Source organism: Prionailurus bengalensis, chromosome F2, assembly GCF_016509475.1.
Source record: "Prionailurus bengalensis isolate Pbe53 chromosome F2, Fcat_Pben_1.1_paternal_pri, whole genome shotgun sequence".
NCBI lineage: Eukaryota > Metazoa > Chordata > Mammalia > Carnivora > Felidae > Prionailurus > Prionailurus bengalensis.
The window spans coordinates 57676730-57688738 of record NC_057353.1 but is presented as its reverse complement, the minus strand read 5'-3'; the positions used below and the strand labels follow the sequence as shown (position 1 = coordinate 57688738).

The 12009-nt window shown below is 35.2% G+C and overlaps 1 protein-coding gene across 1 annotated transcript in view; it reads left to right on the top strand.

Annotated features, from left to right (window-relative positions):
* Positions 1-12009, top strand: part of CSMD3 (CUB and Sushi multiple domains 3) — a 1274540-nt gene that overhangs the window by 675351 nt on the left and 587180 nt on the right. Inside the window, exon 12 of the mRNA XM_043601622.1 lies at positions 2763-2866. Within this exon, the coding sequence (XP_043457557.1) occupies positions 2763-2866 (104 nt within the window). The remainder of the gene's footprint in view (positions 1-2762; positions 2867-12009) is intronic.

Below are 12009 nucleotides of genomic sequence, written 5' to 3'. Positions count from 1 at the left end.
GGAGACACAGAATCGGAAGCAGGCTCCAGGCTCTGAGCCATCAGCCCAGAGCCCGACGCGGGGCTCGAACTCACGGTCTGTGAGATCGTGACCTGAGCTGAAGTCGGAGGCTTAACCGACTGAGCCACCCAGGCGCCCCTCAGATGAGGTACATTTTAATGAGACCAACTATAGCCTATTCTATCCGACATTGTACCAGAGATTGAAGGCAGTTCAGATAAAAGAAACAAAGAATAAACAAGAATCAAAATTTTTGCTTACAGAAGACATGCTTGTTATATACAAAACAAAAAAATAATTTACAAGTAATAAATAACAGGGAAAAATAATAAAGTCTTTTTTTTTTTCAACGTTTATTTATTTTTGGGACAGAGAGAGACAGAGCATGAACTGGGGGAGGGGCAGAGAGAGAGGGAGACACAGAATCGGAAACAGGCTCCAGGCTCTGAGCCATCAGCTCAGAGCCCGACGCGGGGCTCGAACTCACGGACCGCGAGATCGTGACCTGGCTGAAGTCGGACGCTTAACCGACTGCGCCACCCAGGCGCCCCAATAAAGTCTTATCAAGTTGCCTAAATATGAGCTCAGTGAAGAAAAGTATTTCTATATACAAACAACAAATGTTTTGTATATTTTTTACATGCAAAATAACAAAAGATGTTTTCAAAATGTGTATAGAAAAATGGAGTATGTGACTCATAAGATAGAGTCTTATTTTATAGTAAAAACAGTTAAGCTAATTTATGTTGCTTCCGGGACATGCAAACTGACTGAAAGAATAGAATCTGGAGCTCCCAAACCAACACCCTCATATGTAGACTCTTGATATATGGCAGAGTCTGCCATGCAGATCACTGGGGAAAAGAGGTCTATTTATTCAATTAAAATTATTAAGACAACTGTTTTTCATTTTGCAGTTAAAAAATGAAGGTAATGCTGTGATGGTTTTCTATTATTATTGCATATGTACCTACTTCATACTTTTTATAGAAGTTAGTTTCCCCAAAATAAAGATTTGAAGAAAACATCTTTGTGACATTGGATCATGGGGAATGCAAAAATACTACTTATAAAATAAGAGATTAAAATTCCTACTGTAGTAAATTAGTAATTTCTTCTTATCCTCATATGCTCACTTCAGTGTGTCTTAAATATTGTTCTTTTCTATGTGTGCTATAAAGGAAACATGTTAGGAATCACTGACATAAGGAATTACCGCAATCAGTAACAAGCAGTTCAAGTGAAAATAGCCAAAATACAAAGAGTCATGTCACAGAAAAGGAAACATAAATGATAAATATATAAAAATGTATGCAATTTAATTACTAATGAATAAAACACAAAAGATCACTTTTAAATTCTCTAGATTGATAGAAATAATGTAACTTTAATGTACATGAATTGTGAGCATTTAAATTGGTAAAATAATTTTGAAAAACCTTATGGTACAGTATTATGAAATTGAATTTTTGCTTTGTTATTACCCAGAAATTACACTTCTAAGCATATAACCTAGAGACAGATTTTGAACCAGAAATTGTTTAATAGTGTTCATAACCATGTCTGCTTATAATAGCAAAAAAATGAAAAGCAACCTAAATCTCTCTTGACAGGCAATTATTAATTGAGAATATTCATATGTAACTCAGTGGACAGCAGGAAGCACTCAGGGAAACATATTTTTTTTAACTACAGCCATGTAAAATGTATAATTGAATGTTTTTATATATTCTATATTTAGATTTGAACAAAAACAATTGCTTTAGTCAATGCTAATATAAAATCATTTAAAAAATCAAGAGATAGGCATAATCAAAAAAACTTTTTTTGTTATAAAGTTTAAAAAAACAATATAAAATCTCTCATTTTTTAGAATTTCCTTTTAGGATACCAAAGTAACAAATAGTTATGAAAATTATTAGAGAGATGTGTTTTTCATTTATTCTTTAGTAAAATTCGTAACCTTGGGCATTCATCTTTTTTAATCTGGTAATGAATAATATTTTATTATTAATTATTTCTTCCTCAAGGCATGATTGTATATAGGACGGTATTTAAGTAATTTCTTCCTGCACTTATTCTTAATTGTTATTATTTAATATTAGGTTCCTGATTTAATAATTGCAATTTTATTAAATACGAATTTTTGTATAGATGTGTAAACAATGTATGAATGCATGAGTATATTTTAGTAAAAAGTAATAACTAAATTACTTGTTGTGGTATAATTTGCTCCCAGTTTTGTTAGAATGTCGTAATGTATTTGAGGGATTCTGTTACCAAAGGATACACAAAAATAAATCTGATACCTTTAAATCTGGTGATCTAGATTCAAATTTAGCTCTAACATTTTTTAAGCTTTACTATTTAATGGAAATAGCACACTCTGTGTTTTTTCATGTTAGCTTTATAAAAATATATGCAAATGTATGGAAAACCACTCTCCACCTACATGTACTTTTTATAAAGCCTTCTCAAAGTAGATTTGCATTAATCATGCTTCAAATAAGAATGTTCTATAAACAGAAGCCATGCCATTCCATTGAAAAATTATTACAGAAGGTACAATACAGCAAATAAAAATCTTGGAAATTGTAATGACTGAACTTTAGGAAGAGTCTAACATGATTAACTGCCATGATAATTTTTTATGGATACATATAGTAAGTCTAATACGCATTTTAAATGTCCTCTTGTCATTGCTTTCTGTTTTGATTAAATAGTGCAACATTTTTGAAAGATTTGTTTCTGTTTATTTCTAGGTTATACAGATAAATTTTGAAGAATTCGATCTGGAGATTGGCTATGATACCCTGACAATTGGTGATGGGGGCGAAGTTGGAGACCCCAGGACAGTGCTCCAAGTGTAAGTACTCAACATTTCATTCTTGACTTTGCCTATCAGGTCCTTATTAAATTTTACCCTTTTTTGGTCCCTACCACTGCTAACAACAGAAGAAGCATAGGAACTTGGTTATTATAATCAACCTATGTATAGTATTTTTATTAGTTCTTCTTGAGTGAGGTTTAAGGTACCTGATTGAAACCAATTTTTTTTTTTTTAGAATTCATTGCCAGACAGTGACCTGTAAGAAATGGAGGCTTATAGTAAAATTGCAGAAGTGGTTGATTAGACCTCATTTTGGAAAATATCCTTGCCACTACTGAACTTAATAATGGATTGAAAAAATAAGTATAAAATGGGTCCCAGAGGACTCTGATACTTGTACTGAACACTGATGTGTGCTGTTCTTATTAGCCATAAAAACATACCTAGCCATCGAGATTTAAGTTTAGAGTTTTACAGTGGTTTAACACTTGACGTAGTTAGCAATAAACCACTCTCAGAGTTGAAATAGGTAAAATAGACCAAATATGGTTCTTAATCTGGGCTAAAATAATGATCATATATTGAAACAAAGGAAACATTAGGAACTTACTTATTGCCCAATCCTTAGGCTTTTCATTACAATAATCTACCTCTGATAGTGGCATGAAAAATGTTGGAGCTGGGGGAGCATGTTTTCTCTTCTGTGAACCTCAAAATCTTAGGGTACACTTTCTCTCAGAATTCCTTTCATAACTGTTGATTTCCACTTCAGGCTTTACCAACCCAATGGATTTCCCTACACCATCAAATCAAAGTTCACACTGAGTATTTCATCTCCAGTGGGAATAAAAATTAAAGCTTCATTCTGTGAGCATTACCTTTTAGACTGTTCAATCAATAAATCTAAATTGGTCCCCAATGAGGGAGAGCTAGGAGAGAGAAAGAAAAAAAAATGCATCATGTTTAAGTAACCCTAAGACTGCGAGACTAACGTGTGTGAATGCGCCCGCGTGCGCACAGACACACATTATTCAGATGCAGATCTTTTTGTAATGATATATATGTAATGTTTTTACAAAACTCAAAAGAAATAGGGCAATAACTTTACTGTACATGTTTACATACCGAGAGGAAAAAAAAACACACACACACAACTCTTATTTTAAATATAGTCATACATTATCTTAAAAAAAAAAGAACTCTTCTTGGGGCGCCTGGGTGGCTCAGTCAGTTAAGCGACCAACTTGTCTCAAGTCATGATCTTGCAGTTCGTGAGTTCGAGCTCCATGTCAGGCTTTGTGCTGACAACTCAGAGCCTGCAGCCTGCTTCAGGTTCTGTGTCTCCCTCTCTGTCTGCCCTTCCCCTGCTCTCATTCTGTCTCTGGCTCTCTCAAAAATAAATAAACATTAAATAAATACACATTAACTCCTCCTTAATCAAAAGAACTTCTGTATAAATCCAGAACCCTATTCTAGGTGGTGGAAGGAGAGAGGGTTGCACCTTTGTTTCCTGACCCCTCCATGTGAACATGCTTCTCCTACCTTCATACACTCCACTGCTGCCTCTGCCACTCTCCTTAATTCCTTAATTTTCTGCAAACCTACTTTTTAGAGAATTTTGAACCCACTCTGATTTGACCTCAATTGCCTCACAAAAGAAAAAAAAACCTAAAATTCTGTTAGTGGTTTTGCTGTCCATTTCAAAATTCTCCTTGTCAAGGGTGCATGATGTCCTTATTTCCTTTTACATTGGAAGACAGGGGTGGAGATATTTTAAAATGAATTTTAAAAGGCCTGTATTGAATGAATCAAGTATCAGATGAAGTACGAAGCATGGGGTAATTAAGTGGGAAAAAAAAGGCTTAGAATTGGATTTTGGAAGAAGGCAATCCCAAAATTAGCTGGACAACAAAAAACCCTGTAGAGGACAAATGTGCGGAAGGGAAGTGCCTTTATAATCCAAGTAGAGTCCAATGCAGTTAGCTGTATGTTACAGACTAAGATAAATTTCCTTCTGCTGCTAGTAGGAAAAAGAAGAAAAGGTTACACTGTTTCCTCTTCTCACATTCCTGTCAGAGTTGGATTAGATCAGAAGCTCCTATGAACTCTAAGACTCTATAATAATAGAATTTACTGGATTTGTATCCACCAGAGAAGCTGATATAAATTTGAGTGAACCTGAAGCATATTTCTCAAGGAAATTAGCTTTCCCAACTTTAGGACCACCCATTTGGGCATTTGCAGGGCCCAAAGTAAGAATGCAATTGCAAACTCACATATCAAATGTCTAAATATTAAAAGGTATAAATCAAGCTACTTACCTTAAATACAATATATTCCATCCTCCTACCTTGATAAATACACTTTGGAATTGTGTGATTTTCCTTGCTGGGACATGAAGTCATGGGCAAATACGGTCCTAGCCCCAGCCAGTAACTGCCACTTACTCTTACCAACATCAGCTCCATCCTTCACCATGCATGTGGACTCCTCAGCCTAAACATTCAAACTACCCACACCTGCCTGAAAACACTGCCCACTATGCCAAGGGATGCACATATGGGTCCTGTAATCTGGCCCTGGGAATAACATACCTGGGAAAAAGGCCCATGCAAGTACAGGTAGCGGGGAAATCCGGGTACCAGGTGCCAGTGAGTTGTAGAACAGTACTTGTCAAACAAACTGTAAGACAGAAGATTTGTTTTTATTCTTATCCATCTTGAACTGATACTTTTGCAAAGTGAAAGAAAAATAAATTTCTCGAAAAATGAAATAAAAACACATGTAAATACAATCCCATTATTTTCTATGGCAAAATTCACCACACAAAATTACTCTTTGAAATTACTCTAGAAGTTTGAAAGACTTACTTCCAATTTCTGTTCTAATGACACTATGGGCTGGCAACTGGTCTAGGATCTGGAAGGAGAAATGGGGGAGGGATGCAGGTACCAGGCAGACACATTCCTGGGTGATAGTTAAGGAAAGGTCAGAAGACGACCCTCCATGGGGAAGAGATCAGGAAAGAGGCTGTCTTGTTCACATTTAAAAGTAGCATTACATATGTGGCATGGTAAATTGTTAAGAATTTATTTAAAGAAACTGGTTTGTTTTATTTTTTAAATGTTATTTATTTTTGAGAGAGAGAGAAAGAGAAGGTGGGGAAGGGACAGAGAGCAAATCCCAAGCAGGCTACAGAAAGGAACCCCATGTGGGGCCCAATCTAACGTGGGGCCCGACAATGTGGGGCTTGATATAGAGCTTGAACTCATGAACTGTGAGATTATGATTTGAGCCAAAATCAAGAATCTGATGCTTAATCAACCCAAGTGCACCAAGAATTTATTTTAAATATTGCTCTTCTAAGAGTGAAAACTAGTCTTCATCTAGACATCTTATTTAGCAATCTGTTTATTCATCTCTTAACTCCTTTTTGATTTTTAAGTTTGATCCATATGCCAGTAAGTAATTTTTGGCACCAAAATTACTTACTTAAATAAATTTATTTTAAAAGATTCAGTAGCTAAAAGTCAAAAAACATAGTAAAAAAACATGGAAAATGCTTGCATCTAACAGAAAACTATGCAATATCATAATATTTGAAAGTATTTTATAAAAAGATGAATTCAGCTTATATTCATTTTATAAGTTCTGGTTAATTTAATAAACACAGGCCGCATCACTTTGGTAAATGTTTAACCAGATATGGAACATTCCAACCTATTCTGTTTAGGTCATAGGATTAAATTAAGCATTGGAAATATGTGGTGTTTTTGTTTCTCCTTTTCTTAATACGTAAGTTCTAAAAAGTTAAGTCAATTGTCATATTCTATTCCACATACACACAAATGTGTGTATGTATATGTGTGTGTGTGTGTATTCAACAGTCACAACATATGTTCAATAGTTAAAATTATCCTCTAAAAAAGGGAACTAATTAAGAAATTTTTAAAAAATAATTCTTGTAATTTCTTTCTCCAAAGTACAAAGCATACAGTTTTTGCAGTACAGTAACTTAAAAATAATGTCAGTGTGCTATATCTCTTTACCTTGAGACTGACTCCAAAGAAATACCCATGATGAAGTTATCAGCAACAAAATTATTAAGTAATGGAGAATGCATTGTAGTTGGACTTCATATGTGACACTGAATTCTCCATATAGTTTTATCAGATGCAAATTCCTGAAATAATGCCAATTTAAGTCACAAACTTAAATTCACAATTCAGAGATTTGTTGCTTCTGTCATTTGCTGCCCCATAGTCTATTGTCCATTTGTAGAGTTGTCTATCTCTTATTAATTTCCTCTCCAAAGGAATTACTTGGAGAGCATTCTTTATCCCCCATTTTGAAATAGCATTTTTTATTCCTGGCAACTTCATAGTGGTATAGTGACAAGAGTCAAAAGAGATCAGAATATGAATTTAGCCGGCTGATAAAAATTCAGGTAATGGATTTGAACAATCATGGTATTATCTTTTAAAGGCTGTTAAAATGAGTTTAACTTTCTTCAGATTGTTTTCCATATGCTTTTTCACATTTAGTGTAAATTCACTTGATAGTGAAAATGGATGATAGATGTAAGAGAACTAACAGTGATGACAAGGCAGTTACTGGCATTGAACTCACCTCCAGCCCTCATTTCATCTGCACAAAGAAGGAAGGGATGCTGATTATTTGTCCACCCTTTTCATCTGTGTAGCACCAAACGAAGATGGTTAGGCATTTGATCAAGCATATGATTCTCTTTCTGGCCTTTTCTCTCGCATGCTTTGCTATTTCATTATTGGATTCATGGTGACACTGTAAAGACTTGCAAAGTGAAAGATGAGAAAAAAAAATGTCTTCTATCCCTGAGATAGCCCTTGAACTTGTATGAGAATGCACTGATCGTGAATGGATGACATTGTATTTGAACCAACATCTTAAGGTGAAAACTGCTGTTTTAGTATCTAAATGTGCTTAATTCCCTTACTTTGAAATTCTGGGTTCTCCTAAAAAAATCAATGTACAAGGTAAAATTTGCTTCTTAGATATACGTTGGTGTAGATTAGCAATAGTCTTCCCTAGGAACTTTTTTTGAGTACATACACGCACGCACACTTTTGTGTTGACCTAATTTTAAAATGAGTATTTTATTAACTTAATATTTTAGTAAGTGATATTTATATTAGCTCTCTGCAAAAGATAGCTCTGTTTTGCTATGCTTATGGGTTATTGTTATTCCTCTCAGTTCATTGGTTCATATGTTTTGACAAGCTACTTTGCCCAAGGTTTTTTTTTTTTTTTAACTACTCAGCCATTCACTCTGTTAAAATGTAGGCTCCACTCTTAGTATGAGACTACACATGATATTTGCCTTGAGCAAACTCTTCTACATCCAGGGAATTGTCCCTTCCCAAATTTGCTTTTGTACTTCCCTCTGTTAATAATGAAAAAAAAAATCTGAATACCAATAAACACCATGGGCTGATGAAAGAAGGGAATATCCTAAATATAGCACCAAGGTAATATTTTTAAGAGATTGATGACCACAGTATAAATAAAAAGAGCTTAGAAAATTGACCAGTCGAAAAATTCTTCACCCCTTACGGTAGAGTTATTCAACAAAAAGAAAAAAAATCTCTTCTTATTACTCTTTACTCTGCTTTGCACCTCTCCTTACCCTCCTCCACCCCCCACCACACACACACGCACACACTTACTCATACACGTGCTCACCATCACTTTAAGTTCCTTGAGAGTAGCAACTATCTTTTACTCATCTAAGGTTTCCCAAAATACCTCACACAGCCTCGTGTTAACACTGCTGGGTATTGCATGAAATATAATGGGAGAGGCAAAAGTCCTCTGTACCAAGATACGTACTGAGACACGTGAGCAGAAAGGATATCTTTGCAGATCTGTAGAACGCTGTGCAGGCTATCTGGATGCCTTATTTCACTCAGGATGCTGTCACAAATATACCACGGACTGGATGCTTTATCGACAACAGAGATTTATTTCTCACGGTTCTGAAAGTTGGAAGTCCAACATTGCCAGGAGATTCAGTGTCTGGTGAGGATTCACTTTCTGATTCACAGATGGCCATCATTTCACTGTGTCTGCACATGGCAGAAGGAGGTAGGGATTTCTCTAGGGCCTCTTTTATAGGGGCAGAAATTCACGGATGAGGGCTCATCCCTCATGAGATAATTTCCTTTCAAAGTCTCTACCTACAAATACCCTTATACTTGGGGATTAGTTTTCAACATATGAGATGGGACAGGATGGGGCACATTCAGTCTCTAGCACTGGGGATTTCAGCAACACTCACTGATACCACATCCAGGAAAAGCAGTCAAACTGACGGCAGCAATTTTTTCATCCTGTGGACAAGACTTGGTGTATACTCATTAAGATGACTTAGTGTTGGGCCACAGTAAATACGTGCCCTTGGACTTGAGAATTACCTTAGGCCAAAGTATGAAAATAGCCTCTGTGACATTTTGACTTCTAGCAACAACTTATTAAATATAGAGATACCTTACTTTTTATAGTTCTTCATTATTTCTTCACTGTGAGCATAGCTACAGCTTTCTTTTTTTTAAATTTTTTTGATGTTTATTGATTTTTGAGAGACAGAGCAGAGACAGAGCATGAGCGGGGGAGGGACAGAGAGTGAGGGAGACACAGAATCTGAAGCAGGTGACAGGCTCCAAGCTGTCAGCACAGAGCCTGATATGGGGCTGGAACTCACGGACCATGAGTTCATGACCTGAGCCAAAGTCGGACGCTCAACCGACTGAGCCACCCAGGCACCCTGCTACAGCTTTCTATTATGAAAACCCTGATGATTTTACTAAAGGACAAGTCAGTTTACTACTGTTTGCTTTGGTTTGTTCTCTGTGTATTTATTTCTGAATAGATTGAATTATCTAAAATAAATAAAAAAGTTTTTTAGTTATTGTTTTTCTCCTAATCAGGAATATTTTTACTATGGTAGACATTTCAAAAGTGGTTATGAAAAAAATATTGCAACAAAATATAGGAAGGATATCTAAATAAGCTATATTTCCTCCCACAAACAGTAACTATTATAAACACTACACCTTGCTAGACTGCTCAATATATAAATTAAGTGTGGTGTACAAAGTTCAGTCCTAAGATGTACGTGCGGAGGCCTTGATCTTCCATTCTCTTTCCTAAAACAAATGTCGATACAGAAATCTTTTTGTATATGTAATAAGAACTGCGACAGACCTGTTCATACACCTTATGCTTTTGAATTAGCCAATAATTAGCATTTCTGAACACTAATCATAAATGAAATAAATGCCACAATTACTGACTATCAAGTTGCCTAAGTGAGCTACCATTTATGTAGTCCTGTCATTGTTAGTACTTTTGCATTATTATTTTTAAAGCACTATATTATTTTTGTTATCTTTCCAGTATGTTGATTTACCTTTTTTTACTTTTTTATTTTTCCCAGTTTTATTGAGATATAACTGACAAATAAAGCGTTAAGTATTTAAAGTATATGCCATGATGATTTGATAAATGTATACATTGTGAAAGGGTTTTTCCTCATTGAGTTAGTCAATCCTTCATCACCACCTCACATATTTTTTTTCCTTTTTTCTTTTATTTATTTATTTATTTATTTATTTATTTATTTATTTATGTTTCTTTTCTTTTTCTTTTCTTTTCTTTTCTTTTCTTTTCTTTTCTTTTGTGTGTGTGTGTGTGTGTGTGTGTGTAAGAACATTTAAGTTCTATGCTCTTAGCAGATTTCAATTATATGAGACAGCAATACAGTGTTATTAACCATAGTCACGATTATTTAACTTGGAGCTGAAAATTCATACCCTTTTACCAACCTCTGTTTATTTCCCCAACTCCCAACACCTGGCAACCATTTTTGTACTCTGTTTTTTTGTTTTGTATTCTGTTGATTTGCCTTTTTTCAAATAAGATTTCACATGCGAGTGACATTATGCAGTATTTGTCTTTCTCTGTCTGGCTTTTTTCACTAAGCATAACCCCCTCCAGTTTCATTCATGTTGGTGCAAATGACAGGATTTCCTTCTTTTTGAAGATTGAATAATTTTCCACTGTATGATATCATATAATATTCCACTGTATAGTATAATTTAACATTTTCTTGATCCATTCATCTGCTAGCAGACGCTTAGGTTGTTTCCACATCTTGACTGTTACAAATAAGGCTGCAGTGAACATGGGAGTCCAGAGATCTCTTTGAAATACTGAGTTCATTTCCTTTGAATATATACCCAGTAGTGGGATTGCTGGATAGTATGGTAGTTCTATTTTTAATTCCTTGAAGAATCTTCATACTGTTTCATAGCGACTGTACCAGTTTACCTTCCCACCAGTGACATACAAGGGTTTCTGTTTCTCCACATCCTCATCAACATGTGTCACTTCTCGTCTTTTTGATAATAACCATCCTGATAGATGTGAGGCAACCCCACTTTCTGATGTCACCCAGTGGTGATATTTCAAGGTTTCAAAGTTGTTGTTGTTTTATTTTAATCTAATGTTTTGCAGCCATCATCATGCTTAGTGAATTTCAGGTTCACAAAATGAACATGTAAATCATTCTTGATAGTGCTATATTAGAAGATTTAATATTAAATGTTTCCATAAAAGACAAATGTTTCATGATACAAAAATATGTTGGAATATAGGACTAAAGCTGTTATCTCTAATGGATACACCCATATTCCTAGAGTGATTATAAAGAAAATCAGGCATTGAGCCTAATAGAATTTTGTTTTCCATATTGTATTTGAGTACTTGAGAAAGATTTCTGAGTGCACTTTATTTAGAGCTTTTGCTCTTTTATCCTAGCATGAAGGGGCAAACCAGGAAGATTAGAATGTATTATGAACACTGGGGTTATTCAGCCTGTTAATCAACATGTATTAAAGAAGTTTCTTTTTTTAAGTTTATAGATAACAGGTTCATAAAGATGTATTTTTTTAAGTTTATTTATTTATTTTTTGGGGGGAGAGAGAGCAGGCATAGGGGAGAGACAGAAACAGAGAGAGAGAGAGAGAGAGAGAGAGAGAGAGAGAGAGCGCGCCAGACAGAGTCCTAAGCAGGCTCCACCCTTTCGCAGTGTCAGCCAGGAGCCCACTGAGGGGCTCGAACTCACACAATGTGAGATCATG